The 16,805-nt window shown below is 37.1% G+C and overlaps 1 protein-coding gene across 5 annotated transcripts; it reads right to left on the bottom strand.

The window, feature by feature from the left end:
- Positions 1-617: 617 nt before the first annotated feature.
- LOC149005651 (disease resistance protein L6-like) lies at positions 618-8,304 on the bottom strand. 5 transcript variants are annotated; one of them, XM_089168134.1, is made up of 8 exons: positions 7,583-8,304; positions 6,270-7,395; positions 5,713-5,991; positions 3,785-5,620; positions 2,581-3,686; positions 2,400-2,473; positions 2,007-2,094; positions 618-1,910 (listed from the first exon to the last, which is right to left on the bottom strand). In XM_089168134.1, exons 1-5 carry the CDS (start codon positions 8,068-8,070, stop codon positions 2,892-2,894), a joined length of 4,524 nt encoding a protein of 1,507 aa, XP_089024260.1. In that variant the 5' UTR covers positions 8,071-8,304; the 3' UTR covers positions 618-1,910; positions 2,007-2,094; positions 2,400-2,473; positions 2,581-2,891. The 5 variants fall into 5 exon arrangements, with proteins under 5 accessions (XP_089024260.1, XP_089024261.1, XP_089024262.1 ...); XM_089168135.1 differs by having other exon boundaries at positions 618-1,895; XM_089168136.1 differs by having other exon boundaries at positions 618-1,892.
- Between the last annotated feature and the right edge of the window lie 8,501 nt (positions 8,305-16,805).

The following is a 16,805-nucleotide window of genomic DNA, read 5'->3' as shown; positions in this document are numbered from 1 at the left end:
GAAAGAGAGAGAGAGAGAGAAATAATTTGAGAAAGAGAGAATGAATACCTAATAATTGTGGAGAAGATCTAGGAAAACTCCAATATCCACTAGCCATTTGTGAGATGTGTGAGAAAAAATAGAAAATAAAAGAAAAGACTCGTGAAAGAATAAATAGGAATGCGATGAGAATAAATAGGAAGAAATTCATAGATCATGATTTAGTTTTTAATTTGGATTTAACTTTTTGTTCCTTAAAACTATAGGTTTAAATTAGATAATGATTAAGAATGACCTTTATACCCATCATCTTTACCATAAAATTTTATTTTTAATGTGAAAGAGGGGGCAAATAGTGATATTTCACATATAAAATTAGAGAAATAAGAAGAAAAGAAGAGAGTATTCACTTTGAAATTACAGAAGAAGAATATTCGGATCCAAGACCCTAAAGAGTGAAAAGAACCATCTCATCTTCAGAAACAGGCTTACCATCAAGGGACAATTGATCAAAGATGCGCTTCAAGCAAAGGAGATAAATTTCCATGGAATAATAACTTGAGCCTGTGAGTGAGAGGCATATAAGCAGCCTCAAGGAAACCCCAAACCTCAGAAGCAGAGCGAGATCGACCCCCTGAGCATGAAAATCTTCAGCAAACGATGACAGAATCTAACTTAGAAGAGTCTGATCTTGATAATGTCATGCCAAGAAAACTGGATTAACCGATCCTTCGGACAGAAATTGAAAAGGACAAACCGCGGAACCATTGGTTAAATGAATCAAGCAAGAACTCTTCAGAAGTTGAAGAAATTGAGAATACCAGACAAGGTAATTGGTAGATGTCAGTTTAATCTGCAAAAACATGATGAACATTCAATACAGGAATCGTTATCTCAATTTTTTGATGATGTGACTGATAGACATGTTCTTTCATTTGAGGAAAAATTGAAGGTCCACCTGATAAAATTCTCCCTAATTACAACTCCCTCATAAGCACCTAAGGAAAAATTATATTGCAATGGGCTCTCCACCAGCCTTTTGCAGCCCATACGCTTTAATGCAATCAAAATTTTCAGCCCTGAGAAATCCAGTTTCCGACTCCACTAAATTCAAAGATGAAATACTAATTTCTTTCAGGTAAATGCTAAACCAACACCTCCTTCTCAACATTGAATCCAAATCAGCAGTCAATTCAAGCTCCATTAAAGATGTTCAGATGACCAATGGACTCCGGATACTTCTTGAGTAGGCTCCACCATTGAATAATAATCTATTTGAGAGAAGTCAGGTTAGAGAAGCTGCCTGGGATTTTCTTTTCCAATTTTATACCAGAAAGGTCAAGCTTCACTAGAGATTTTGGATCAAACGCACTAGGACAAGTTCTTGAGTGAGAAGCAACATTGAAGATCAAATACACTGAGGGAACTCAGCCTGAAAATGCTGTTTGGAGTTCTTCAATTGTGTTAATGCCAAGTACAAGTAGAATATCTAGATCACTAATTGTCTCAGGCAGTTTCTTGAATATTGAGTAACACATCAGAATAAGTTCTTTGAGAGAACCCAGCCTCGAAATACTATTTGGGAGTTCTGCCACTTATATCCCACACAAATTAACCTTGACTAGACATTTTAGATCTCCAGTTGACTTGAACAATTTCTTGAGCGATCAAGCACCATGTGAGAATGAACTCTTCGAAGAATTCAGCATGGAAATATTAATTCGGAAGCTTTTCTGTTTGTGTTCCATGCAAGTCAGATATGACTACACATTTTAGGTCACCAATGGATCTCCAGCAACTTCTCAAGTGATGAGCACTTCTTGAGAATAAGCTCTTTGAGAGACATTGTGGTTCCCTCTGCCTTGGTGAAGATGCCTTGTTGCCTTCATGGAGTGCCTCGTTTCTTTGTGATTCTTCTGACAGACAAATAACTATATTCCAAGTTGTAACATTCATCAAAAAACATAAAAGCAACAAAGAGATATGCCATATTTTCTGATGAGGTACCAGGTACTGTCAGACATTACCCTGAGCCCCGTGAAGATGCCTCACTGGCGTGCTTTCTCTCTTTGTTATTCTTCTGGTAAGTGAGTACATCTGGTCATGCATCTTTCTCTGCAAATAATTGTACATCAAGTAAGCAACATTCATGAAGAAAAAAAGAATGTGTCAAAGTGTCGAAGAATCATATTCTATATTTTCTTACGCCTATTCAATTGCCATGTATGTAAAGGTTTCCTAAGGTCACAAAACAGGTGACACCAAACATTTTATATATGGCATTAGGGGAGCTAGAAAGGAATCAATTTTTTTCTATCTGAATTGATTGGCTCAAAAGCAAAGCAGAATCAAACCATGTCAATGTCATAAACTGACTATCATTGGATAACAATGTAGTGCCAAGTAAAGCGGAAACTCACTTCTACAACCTCCCACCAATTGAATGCCCAGTATTCATGAAAAAAGATTTCCGCATTAGCCACTTACTGATCAGCTGATCACAAAATAAAAGGTAAGGTTAGATTTACCTTTCTTTTTTTCTTTTTCATCCAGGAACAAGAAAAACAAATTAAAGGTAAGACTAGAATAGATTCAACTAACCTGACTGTGCTTGGTGGACACTAATAATATATCGATCGCCACAAAAAATAATAACACCATAGCTTTTGTTACTTGAGAAAACTGAACTCAAGCTAGCTACATAAAGGAACAAAAGACTGGTGCCATATCACAGGAACCCTGTACTGACACAGTTGCAGAAACCATTCCAAACAGCTTTACTACAACGAAGGAATTGCATACCCACTGAAGCAGCTGCATCATCTTCATCCTCCTCTACCTTTTTATGAACATTGTTGCATCCTTTAACAACCAAGATATTCTGTTCTTCCGACGAGATCAATTATCCATTGCTACTCACCTTCTTCCATATTAGAGAGAGATCTTCCAACGTTATCATCATCAGCACTTGGTTGTGTATTCATCATTTGCTGCAACTTGTCATTTGAATTTGATTCATGAAGACAAGCCTTTTTGGTGGGCCTCAACATCTCCTCTTTCTCCACTACATCAGAAGCAGAGTCGAATTGCAAAGAGCAGATAGAGAGATCTGATGGTAGGTTATTCCTTTCATCTTTCTCTTCTTTTTCTTCTTCAGAACTGTCAATGGGAGATGGTACTCTACCATCATCATCAAGATGTAACCAACTGAAAAAATCAGCCACCATCATGGCACTGAAATATTGATTAGGCTTTAGCTGGTCAGGTTCCTTGATCCCAAGCAAAAGCTTCCAGAATTTTACTCTGTATTTTACCGGATACCTAACCCCATCAAGGCAGTGAGATTCCGTTGATTGCATAATATATAAAATCTCAATAGAATCTTTTCCTTGCAATGGAATCCCAAACCAGTCAAAGCCTTTGAAATGGTGAATGTATATTATATCTCGCTCAGTAGTATACTCAACATCCTCAATTCTCACTGTATGACGACACCAAGTTGTTTTATCTCCTTCCCGGATACGACTATGGATTTCAATATCAATGGACATTAATAGGTGACTCTGTTCCTCCACTTCTAGATTGTCCATGTCGTCAGAGGAAATTCTCAGAACGACACACAAAATCAACCCCACATTTTCAATCCCATTAGCAGTAGTCAAGGAATAACTGTTAGATGCCTGTAACCTATCAGGTAAAAGTTTTCCCTGCGAATGAAAGGACACAAACAGTTAATCATCAAAGTAATACCTAATGGCAGTTTCTAACAGTTCTCAATTAGGGTAGGGAGGGGTGAAAGTACAACCTGGCTATGTATACTCATCCCTTGAGCATGTGTCAAGTTATAGCAACCTCTGGCATCCAATAGTTGTAAGGATTCTTTTCCCTCAAGGCCTTGAATCTCCTCCAGCTTTAAGCAACCATCAAGAAATAATTTCCTCAAATTCTGTTGCATTGACAAATCTGGCAGTCTAACCAATGAAGAACATTTTGCACAAGACAGTTCAATCAAACTTGTGGGAAGCACGGGGAGTTCCTTCAATTCCGTACTCGACAAGTCAAGGTTGTCTAGAGACCTTAGATCACAAATTGACTCAGGCAACTTCTTGAGTGATTTGCAATTATTGAGAATAAGCACTTTGAGGGAACTCAACTTAGAAATGTTGTTTGGAAGTTCTTCTAGTTGTAGCCCACATAGGTCAAGCTTGACTAGAGATTTTATATCACAAATGGACACAGGTAACTTCTTCAATGACAACCTGCTATTGAGAATTAGAACCTTGAGGGAACTCAACTTGGAAACATCATATGGTAGTTCTTCTATTGTACATATTTCAAGCTCCACAAGAGATTCTAGACATTTTGGTGGTTGTTTTATTTTACAGAATTTAAGCTCCACAGGAGACTCTAGACATTTTGGTTGTTCTTCTATTTCACAAGCAAGCTCCACAAGATATTTTAGACATTTTGGTTGTCCTATTTCACAAAATTCAAGCTCCATAGAAGACTCTAGACATTTTGGATCACCAATGGTCTCAGGGAACTTCTTGAGATGTGAGCATTCCTTGAGAATAAGCTCTTTGAGAGAACTGAGATTGAAAAAACTATTTGGGAGTTCTATTTCTGTGCCACATAAGTCAAGCTTTACCAGATGCTTTAGATCACCAATGGACTCGGGCAACTTCTTCAATGATTTGCAGTCCTTGAGAATAAGCTCTTGGAGAGAACTCAAATTGGAAATACTATTTGGAAGTTCTTCTATTTGTGTCCCAGACAAGTCAAGTGTGACTAGAGACTTTAGATCACCAATAGACTTAGGCAACTTCTTGAATGATGAACATGGTGGAAACTTTTGGCAAGGATATCGACTAGGAAGAATATTTCTAAATCCTTTAGTCTGTGTCACACACAAGTCGAGCTTGACAAGACATTTTAGCTCACCAATGCACTCAGGCAACTTCTTGAGTGATGAGCACTCCATAAGGATAAGCTCTTTTAGAGAACTCAAGTTGGAAATGCTATTTGGGAGTTCTTCTATCTGTGTCCCATACAAGTCAAGCGTGACTAGAGATTTCAGATAGCCCACGGACTCAGGTAGCCTCTTAAGTGACATACACTCCATGAGAATAAGCTCTTCCAGGGAACTCAAATTGTAAATACTACTTGGGAGTTCTTCTATTTGGGTCCCAGACAAGTCAAGCATGACTAGACATTTTAGATCACCAATGGACTCGGGCAGCTTCTTTAGTGATCTACATTCCATGAGAATAAGCTTTTCAAGACAACATAGTTTGGAAACACTTTCTGGGATTTCTTTGATTTGTGTCCCAAACATGTCAAGTGTGACCAAACATTTTAGATCACCAATTGACTTTGGCAACTCATTGAATGATGAACACTGTGAAAGAATAAGTTCTTTGAGAGAACTCAACTTGGAAATACTTTTTGGGAGATTCTTCAGTGATGTTTTGACCAAGTTAAGTTTGACTAGAAATTTTAGATCACCAATGGACTCGGACAACTTATCCAAGGAAGTACATCCTTCAATATTTAATCGCTCCAACTTAGGAAACCATGAAAAGTGAGGGCACTTAGATAGATGAATCCAGCCCTTAAGATTGAGAACTTTCAAGTTTTGGAACTGTTGTCAAACAAAAAGAAACATACATATTCATTGGATTATTGGATATATCTTGACCATCAAATAAGAAAAGAAAAGGTTAAGTATCATACCATATCTTTATCTTGAGGCTTGACATCCCAGGCTTGCTTAATAATTGCATCTGGATATGACATGTCCAGAACAACCAATCTCCTATGATAAAAGTTGATTGGAAGGAAACTTGAAATATTACACCTGAGAAATCTTATTGCAGAAGGAAGGCAGGAAAAGTTTCCACTGAAGTCTGTTAAGCTAAGTTCAAGAAATCTTAGGTTGGACATCATCTCAAAATGTTCATCAGTTAAAGCAACTCCTTTTGGAACAATCATGCCTTCTATGATGTTATTTCCCTACAATACGAGTAAAAGGGAGTAAATAATATGACTTTAAAGTTAAAACAAAAAGAAAATAAAAAAAAAAAAAAAAAAATTAAAAAAAAAAGAAAAAAAAAAAAAGAATAGGAAGGGTGCATCCCATATTATGTAGACTATCATAGCAAAGGCCGTGGTGTGCCCACATCAATCATCAAAAGATTTTCCCATGAACAAAAAGCACACATAGACAGCAGTTTCTTTCTCTTTTTTTTTGGTGGTGGGGGGGGGGGGGGGGGGATGTGCTTAGGTATTACCTTGTGCCTTTCTAACACTTCAACAATTTCATCATCAAACCATAACCTGCTACGCTTACTTGGCTCCATATGGCTTTCCTCTGAGACAATTTTCCTCCCCATGTCTCGAATTTGATCATGCATCTTCAAGTGGTATTCACCAGAACCATAATCTTTTTCAAATTGTAGAAAAGATCTTTGAATTAATCCCTCTACTACTAATTTAGGATAATAGCCACAGGCTTCCCAAAAAGAGATCAAAGTTTCTTTCTCCCATCCAATGAAGAAGCAGGCAGCATCAAGAAATATGGCTTTCTGACAATAGTCTTCCAAATTATCATAGCTTATCCTCAACCTTCTCTGAACATCTTCATGAGGAATTCCTTTCAATTTTTGCAACGTACACTCCCACACTTCTTTGCTACTTATGTCTGATAGGAAAGACCCTATTACCTTTAGAGTCAAAGGCAACCCTCCCGAATAACGTGCTAGATCATGTGAAAGTTGCATATAATCTTCAGGAGGTTGGTCCTTTGAGAAGGCATGCAAACTAAATAGTTGAAGAGATTGCTCAAGATCTAGCTCTTGAGGCTTGTATATTTTATCTTCATTAACTTTGGCCCCATTCAAAATATGTTCGTCCCTGGTTGTTATTATGACCCTGCTTCCTTTACCGAACCAACTAAGTTCTCCAGCCAAAGCATCTACCTGTTCTCTCTTGTCCACGTCATCAAGAACAAGAAGAACCTTTTCAGTACAAAGTTTTTGTTGTATGAATTCTTTTCCACTATGATAATCAACAATCTCAATATCTACTTTGAAGATATCTTTAAGAAGCTGCTTCTGCAAAGACACAAGACCCCTGCATTGTTTTGCCTGCTCTCTTACATCTGAAACAAAACTATGCCTATCGAAGGTTGAAACAATCTGATTATACACCGCCTTTGCAATAGTTGTCTTTCCTATGCCACCGAAACCACATATCCCCACAAACTGGACATTCTCAAAGCCGATATTTAATAAATGCAATACATCAGTTACACGAGACTCCATCCCGATAGAGTATTTACATTCAGCCAAGTGTGTGCCATGGACCAATTCACCTAAAACCCTTTTAGCAAGTAATTCGACTAACTTTGCTTGATCCCTACAAATCATTTCACATAAAAAAGCAATAAGCCCAACAACTTAATGAAATTACATAAACTAGTAATAAATTTGAAGTTTTTAATGGTATGGAGAACACTTATAAAGTAAATATTAATTTTGCAACTGGTATACTAGGAACTGGAGGATGCATCAGTCTACTCAACGTCTGTGGGATGAAGACTTACATAGTTTCGTCGACAACTTCACCTTTCAACTCCCCTACCACTCTCAAAGCTTCCCTCCAACTCTCTGTGAGGTGTGGCTCAAACTTCTGCTCGTGTTCTCGGAATGCTTCTTCAAAACTTCCGGTCTGATGTCGAACGTCTGATGGGTGAACATCAAAGAATATGGGCAGAATCAATTGGCCTTGAGATCTATGGCATTGAACTATCTGGGCAAGTTCCATGAGACACCATTTGCTTTCAGCATAACTTTTCGAGAAGATAGGGATACTGATTTTCGACCCCTCAATTGCCCGAAACAGGGAAGGGCCAATGGCTTCTCCAGTCCACAAATTTTCGCTATCCATGAAGACGTTGATTCCCCTGTTTTTGAAAACTAAGTTAAGGAAAGCAGTGAAGTTATTGCGAGTATCTTTGCCCCTGAAATTGAGAAACACATCGTAGCTGGAAGATCCAGTAGTTGAAGAGGAAGCAAAGGATGATGGAGCCATTAAGTTGGTGCTGAAGTTAAGTTGAAGTTGAAGTTGAAGTTGCAGAGGAGACTTGAGATTCAACACCAACGAATCCGATCGCTCTTGGTTCGCAGGAAATTATCGAGCTTTCTAACCTAAAATGCTTCACTAGATTCACTAAGGAACAGCTGCTCCGAATATTAAAATGCCTCGGACAAAAATTCTCAAGATGCGCGCTCCTACACTTCGTGGAAGCGAGCCCGACCATTGAGATCGGTGAGGTCTGGCAGGGCTGTGAAAATTCTCTCTTAGCTTTATATGTGCTCTTATTTATTTATTTGTTGTTAAAAATCATATGTTTTATTTTAAGACTTCAATTTGCAGCTAAGAGTATGGTACACTGTGTCGGCAATAGATATATCGCGAGCCGCTGGGGGGTGGTGTTCCCCCAGCGACACAAATTCTGCAAAAAGTCGGCGAAATATCGCCGAAATGTCGACATTTCGGCGATATATTGCCCAATTCACACATTTAATAAATATTTATTCGGTTTTCACCAATTTTTCATTTAATTTTTGCCAAAGTGATGTAGGACCTCTACAGGTTCCAGGGGCGCTACCCCCATCGGGGCGTCTTCCTTGGACCCCCGCCCGCTCACCGAGGAGCGGGGCCCGTGTTTGTCGACAACAAAATGTGAAGCATGAACCATACTTAATATAATTGTATAATGAATTGTAAACTTTAGTACATCTATTCACTAGTTGTGCATTTGTGTTCTCTTTGTATTGTTTACATTAGTTTATATGAATTTTCCAAACTTCCAGTTTTGCTCGCATATAGCCAGATATGTGCCAATTCAAAACTTTAGATTAAGTGATGTTTCATGCCAAAAATAATGTTCCCAGTGTGTTTATTAGGATCAAATTAGGCTACACATCAAATTTCAGGTCAAAATGATTCCAAATACCCTTCAAAACAGGGGGTCAATTTTTCATCGAACCCCTGCAAAATGTCGGGCGACATGTCGCTCGTGTCTCCACGGTCCGACACGGTGACACGGAATAACATGTCGGACCGTGGCTAAGAGTGGGTTAATTTATAAAAAAAAATCAACACTTTCATATAAGAAGTCAAAATTTGGACCCCTTCAGAGTTCAGGGTCAGGCGAAGCCGTATATTATATAAATATATAGCTCCAGTTCCAAAGAAAAAGAGAAAATTTCAGCTAGGATTGTGATTTTAAGTCTAATCTATGGTTTCGCAATCAACACCTCCTCCCTCTTATATGATTTTTTTTTTTTTTTTTTTTTTTTTTGGATAGTTTTTATGATAGTTTTTGGAGGCGATGATTTTTTGCATTGGTCAAAGTTTAAATCACGCACAATTTTTTTTTTAGTATCAGATAGAGTAAATTCGGTGTGAGGAGAAAAATATCCTTGATTTGTTACCAAGCCCTAAACATACAGCATGGCCTTTAAGTCTTACCTCTCTTCATATCTAACAGAACTACGAATATACGCTACAAGTGTTTTAAGATCCCTTTTTGATGATTGACTAACTAATGTAGCTCGTGGTCCATCCCAATGTGGTAAGTAGAAGAACCATGTAATAGAAGTTTATGTTTCATCCACCACCCAAAATAATTTTTAAAAGCTCTATCAATTTTCCCTTGGGTTTCATATTAAACCCTAGATTCTTCGCAGGTTTCCATAAACTCTTAATCTTCCTATTGGATCCATACAATGAAATTAAATAATTGGGAGAAACAAAGAACCGTGTAAACTATGGGCTCTGATGCCAATGTAAGTAATACTCCATATATATTCAATTTTATAATTGATGGGGAAAGATCCTTACTGGATTCGCTTTCTTTTGTTATGAAGTATTTGCAGCAATAGAAGTTTATGTTTCATCCACCACCCAAAATAATTTTTAAAAGCTCTATCAATTTTCCCTTGGGTTTCATATTAAACCCTAGATTCTTCGCAGGTTTCCATAAACTCTTAATCTTCCTATTGGATCCATACAATGAAATTAAATAATTGGGAGAAACAAAGAACCGTGTAAACTATGGGCTCTGATGCCAATGTAAGTAATACTCCATATATATTCAATTTTATAATTGATGGGGAAAGATCCTTACTGGATTCGCTTTCTTTTGTTATGAAGTATTTGCAGCGGAAGTAAATCTGGATCTACGTTCTCGTTCCACCACCAAAGCACTACCGGGGTGATTCCACAATCACTAGGAAATGAAATAATTTTCACAACCCAAATGCCGTGTGGAATGAAGATGGAATAGTGATCTAAAGCAAAGGAAGGAAACCTCCAATGAGTTTTCCTTCCTATGTTTCTTGGAGAAAGGGAGAGAGAGATGGGAGCCGCCTCTTCTTAGGAAAAACTTACGTAATGCAATCACACTCAATTATGCGGTGGTTACCAAAATATATAACCCTATTTTGTAACCGTCCTAATAGTGAGTTTCCAATATTGCCCTTGAGCATATAATTAAATTAATAATTATAAAATCCCAACAATTTCCAATGGATCCCAATGAAGGTTTGTTTCATAACCTTGTAATATCATTATTTTTGTGTTTTTAATCGATCTATGTGATCTTGATTAGAATTAATCTTACATTACCTACAACCTTGACAACATTTCCATCAGTATCGTCCTAAATGAACTCACCTTGAAAGATGAAAATTAATTTTATTTCTCATGGAAGAAACTATCCATTAATTGCATTGCCATCCTCTGTATTCAACTAAATTTGAAAAATAAAAAGCTACATGGATTAAATTATTCATGAACTTAAAACCTTCAATGTTTGTGTTCAGTGTTGTATTTAACACTAAAAAAATAAATAAAAGAAAAAACAAAACAAAAGAACATAAAATGCAACGAAGTAAATGTATACCCCTTGAGTCAACCATCTCATCTTTTTCCTCCTCCAACCTTTGTGAAACATTGTCACTTTCGTAATCAAAACAAGCTCTATTGCAGTTACTAGTCTCCTCCCTTTGTGAAACACTGTCGCTTCCGTAATCAAAACAAGCTGTATTGCAGTTACTGGTTTCCTCTACTTTTTCTAATTGCCGAGGAACAGAACTCAGTTGCGACAAAGATGATAATCTCCGATCGATTAAGAAGATCTACTCCGCGAACATCATTCAAATTGTGCCAGTCGAAGAAATCTGCTGCCACAATGGTATTTGAATTTTCATTATTAGCCTTCTGTTGGTCAAGTTTCCTGTCCTCAAAAAAGACCTCCCAGAATTTCACTCTACATATGTCACTCTGAGATTCAATAGCTAAAATTTCAATACAATCTTTTCCCTGCAATGGAATCCCAAACCAGTCAAAGCCTTTGCAACAGTGAATGTATAATATATCCCATTTGCTGGTATACTCAAGTTCCTCAATCTTCACTGAATGATAACACCTGATTGTTTTATCCTTCTGATGGTGTATATAAGCTGTGATATGAAGATCAACATCCGGGAAAAGATCTTTGAGCCAGCCCATTTCTTGATTATATTCAAAAACAATGCACATAACTAACCACTTATTACAGATCCCATCATTAGGAATCAAGGAATATCTACTTTGGAATGACGGCCGGTCGGGTCGAAGTGTTCCCTGCAAGTCAGTCAGTACAAAGGAAAGGAAAGGAGATGCCAACATTAATCATAGTTCCAATTAGCTCTCAAGTGATAGGTTAAAAATCAGGATAACCCCCTGACTCAAAAATCAGATGCTAAAGGAGGAACGTACTTACCTGTCCAACTAGCTTCCTTGGAGTATGAGTCATCTTATAGCACCTTTTTGCGTTCAATTCTTCCAAGGATTCCATTCCTTCAAGACCTTGAAGGTCCTTTAGCACTTCGCAACCCTCAAGACATAATATCCTCAAATTTTTCAGTCTTGACAAATCTGGAAATTGTTCCAATGAAATCTGACATTCACAACTAAGCTCAACTAAACTTGACGGAAGCTCTGCGAGGGATTCCAAACCGACAAAACCCGAGGAGTCATCTAAGTAATTGATTGAGGATGAGGGTAAAGGTCGTCCATTCTCGTTTTTGAAGTGTATCATCGGTTGCGAAATGTTTAACACCCATAAATTCTGAAGCATTGAAAAGTCATCCGGAAGTCTGCGAACATTAGTGTTTCTTAAGCTAATTGTGTGCAAACGCCGCATTCTTCGCATTGATCCTGGTAACCACACTAGTTCATTGCAATTCGCAACATCTAGTACCTCAAGCTTATCCAATTCTCCAACACTATTAGGCAGCAAGGTGACAATTTTTAAATAATTCAATCTTAGCTCAGCCAAAGATTTCAAATTACCAATAGACTTCGTCAACTGCTTAATTGATGAACACCGGTTAAGATTAAGACTTCTGAGCCGACTCAACATTCCAATGGAGCCATGCATCTATATTTTTCAAGGATCTACAGCCTTCAAATGTTAGTTGCTCCAAACACGGAAACCATGAGAAGTTTGGTGAATTCGAAAGATTTCTACACCCACTCAAGTCGAGAGTTTTCAAGTTTTGGAGCTGCTTCAAACATGCAAAGGGAATACATTATAAAACTATCTATAGGAATTAACAACCAAATCAGAATAGAAAATTTTCAACTATTATATATACCTTGTTTTTATCTTGGGGTTTGGCATTCCAAGCTTGTTTGATGTTGCTCCCTGAAAGATCAAGATGAACTAGCCACTCGTGACAAAAGTTGGTTGAAAGAATATCCAGGGGGCAATTCTTCCACTTGAGCCATCTTAAAGCAGATGCTAGGCACAAAAGCTTGCCTTTGAAGTTTGCGGAACTAATGTCAAGAAATCTTACGCTGGACATCTCCTCAAAGTGTTTATTATCTAAATAAACATCTCTTGATAATTCAGAGGGGAGGATCAAACCTTCCAGGTTAGTTCCCTACAAAACAAACCAAAGTAAATTGAGGATAGAAACTAAATAAACTGAAAATAAAAATCGGCAGACAGTGTAACCAAATACTGCAAAGCTTTCCTCCGAAGTTTGCGAAGAATTAAAATATGTTTATCGACCATGGTAATAGACTAATGTATACGTCTTAAATGATAGGATATAAGCTCGAGAAAGTGTGAGAAAAAGAGAGAGAGAGAGGAGTATGTGCTTAGGTCTTACCTTGTGTTCATTTAAAACTTTGTGGATGTCGTCATGACGCCATAACCTACTACGCTTACCAGGCTGACTAAAGCTTTCATCCGTGACAATCTTCCTTCCCATATCACGAACCTGATCATGCATGTTCATGCATTCAATGAAAAGCCCAGAATGCTTTGATTCAAATTTGAGAAGAGACCTTTTAATTAATACGTGCAATGCTCCCTTTGCATTGTATCCACAAGCTTCCCAAAGGGAAATTAAAGTTTCTTTATCCCATCCAACAAAGAAGCATGCAGAATCCAAAAATATGGCTTTCTGATCATTTTCTAGATTGTTGTAACTTATCTTCAGCCTTTCATAGACTTCTGTAGGAGGAAACTTCTTCAAATCATCTATTGCACTTTTCCATACATCTTTTTCTCTCTCATTAAATAGGAAGGAACCCAACACCTCAAGAGTCAATGGCAACCCTCCAGAATGGTAAGCCACAGCACATGAAAGCTCCATATACTCCTCAAGAGGTTCACCCTTTTCAAAGGCGTGCAAGCAAAACAGATTTTGTGATTGGTCATTATTCAATTCCTTAGGCCTATATATTTTATTTTTATCAACTTTAGCCACATCTAAGATTTTCTCATCTCTTGTCGTGATAATGACCCTACTTCCTTGGCCAAGCCAATTCAAACCAATAACCAAAGCATTGAGTTGGGAACATGATCAACATCATCAAGAATAAGAAGAACATTTTCTCCTCGGAGTCTTTCTTTTATCAGTTCCTTTCCCTTATCAACACTCGGTATTTCACCGTGACATTTTCTTTTGGAAACACAATAGATAAGCTTCTTTTGTAAGGCAACCAACCCATTAGGTTTTGATGCTTCTTCTCTGATGCTTCCAAGAAAGCAACTCTCACAAAAACTTCCAATGATGCGATTGTGGGCAGCCTTAGCAATAGTGGTTTTCCAATACCACCTATGCCACATATTCCAATAAACTCAACATCTTTAGCATCAGTGTATAATAACTTTTTTATATCTTCAACTCGGGATTCTAATCCAATGGGATATTTAACATCACCCAAGAGATTGTTGCTTATTTTTGTTAAAGTTCTTTCAACAACAAGCTCGACTAACCTTGGCTCATTGCTGCAATCGTCCAGTAAAATGAAGAACTTAGTTCTCAATTGAATGAAAAATTTAACTACTAGTTATGAACATAACAGACAAATTAATATTTGCAGAAATTTGAGGCATGAATCCTCAAGAAAACTATTCGAAGTGGCAAAATCATACATGCAAAATTATTTGAATGATAAATTACTCATTTCCTTTTTGAAAAAATATATTTGTATATCCTTTTTCTCAAACCTCATGACATGATGTGAGAAGTGTGCAGCTGGTAGTCAAAAAGGATCTGATTACAAGAACACAACCGAGAAGAAATCAAAAAGTGTTTTTTATACCTCTCATTCATTAAAATCATATGCCCCTCTTCATACTTCACTGCTTTTTGTAAAGTAGGATTGCCTTCCGTGTGTACATCTTGTAAGTGTTTCTATAAGTCGTAGGAGTGTTTGACTGACTGATCAATTCCCCCAAGAGAAAAATAGAGTACAATTCTACCATCCACTTGGGATATTGAGGGAATCACTCTAGCCATCCATGAGACATGGATTCCACAGCATAATGTTGGGGTTTGTAAGAGATTTATGAAGACCAAAGAAAAAAAGTGATCAATCAAAAAGCTGTTATTGCATTGAAATTACTTCCTTGTAAGGCTAAGACATAATTTAAATTACTTCCTTGTGAAACAAAGATACAATTCAAATTACTTCCTTCGACACAACTTGAATCATTTTCTTATAAAACAAAAAATGCAATTTAAATCTCTTGCAGGGTCCTATTCCTTGTTCGACTGGTGCAATCCCTACACTTCCAGTCTTCCCCCATTGGTTCACCTATAAAAGAAACATTATGAAGAAAAAAAATTGAGGGTCAAGAAATCTGTTTAGGTGGTTCCATTTACTGAACTTATCTTGTATGGGAATGGACCAAATTCTCTTGGGACTTATATCAAGTAAGTTTAATTGGCTTTTACACAAATTCTTCTTCCTACATAAAAATTTTAAAAGTTATAATGAGACCATAAATTTTGACTGTCTTTTTCTATAATAGTTTTCTGATCTCTTAGAAGAAGTCTAGCTCCTTCTTGCCCTTGCAATTTGAGTATTAAATATATTAAACATAGTCTATGATCAAGACACTAATAACTTTACACTTGTCATAACGTCAATAAAAAAGAGAAAAAATGACAGGAATGGACACTTTCATATTTTGGGGGACGATATTGCCCTTGGTCCTTTGGTGGTACTCACAAATTTGTTCGAAATGTCGCATCAAATTATTTCGAGAATCTTTCAGCATCATCATCATGCAGTTATAATGAGATTCAGTTTTGCTGAGAACCATAGATTTGGAACAAACTTCTAGAATCTCATTGTGGCATTCCACATAGTTATGACACTAGTGTTTTTTACATTGATTCGGTTCAGGAAATCAACCCATATTATACAAGCAGAGTTTCTGCCTGCATGTTCAAGTTAATGTGACACTATATTTTATAACTCATCTTATGGGTTAGCCTAGTTTTATACATGCAGGGTTTTGTGTCGCATATATATATATATATATATATATATATATATATATATATATACACACACACACGGTGCAACTGGCTAGGCAACCACATGCAACACGGCCTAAGTCACAACACCATGGGTACCTCTCGATAGGACAAACAGGGTGTCGGAAGGCCATCTCTAGGCTGGGCATCTGGGGGATCTCCTTCCCACACCTCTCAAGTTAGCTCTTATGCTTTTGCTACTTTTTTAGAAGGAGACATGAGACCCCCCCCCCCAACCCCCTCAAAAAAAAAAAAAAAAAGAAGGGTAATTTTCATCTAGACCCCTTGAGGTTTGGTCTATGTCATTTTTAGTAAAAAAAAAACTGAGACTTTGCACCTGCCTTCCCTGTGCTATAGAAAAAGTCAATGTATAGACAAATTATCATTTCTATGACCAATTTGCCCTTATTCTTTTTTTTTTTTTGGTAATTTTCATTTGAACCCCTTGAGGTTTGGTTTATGTCATTTTTAGTCCAAAAAGATTGAGACTTTGCATTTGCCTCCGCTGTGATATAGAAAAAGTCAATGTAAGGACAAATTATCACTTTTATGATCAATTTGCCCTTACTCTTTCTTTTAATTTAATAGAAATTTAGGATTTTTTTTTTTATAATTTTTGGATTAAAATGGGAGTCACGAGTTTCATGGCAGGTTGGGGGGGGGGTGTATGTAAAAGAAATTAAATTAAAGAGTAAGGGCAAATTGATCATAAAAGTGATAATTTGTCCTTACATTGACTTTTTCCTACAGCACCGGCGAGACAAATGCAAAGTCTCATTTTTTTGGACTAAAAATGACATAAACCAAACCTCAGTGGGTCCAAATGAAAATTACCTAAAAAAAAAAGAATAAGGGTAAATTGGTCATAGAAACGATAATTTTTCCTTACATTGACTTTATCTATAGTACAGGGGAGGCAGATGCAATGTC

This window comes from Hakea prostrata, chromosome 9 (assembly GCF_041222555.1).
Source record: "Hakea prostrata isolate BN-2017 chromosome 9, UWA_Hpros_2, whole genome shotgun sequence".
NCBI lineage: Eukaryota > Viridiplantae > Streptophyta > Magnoliopsida > Proteales > Proteaceae > Hakea > Hakea prostrata.
This window is presented reverse-complemented; position numbering and strand designations above follow the sequence as displayed.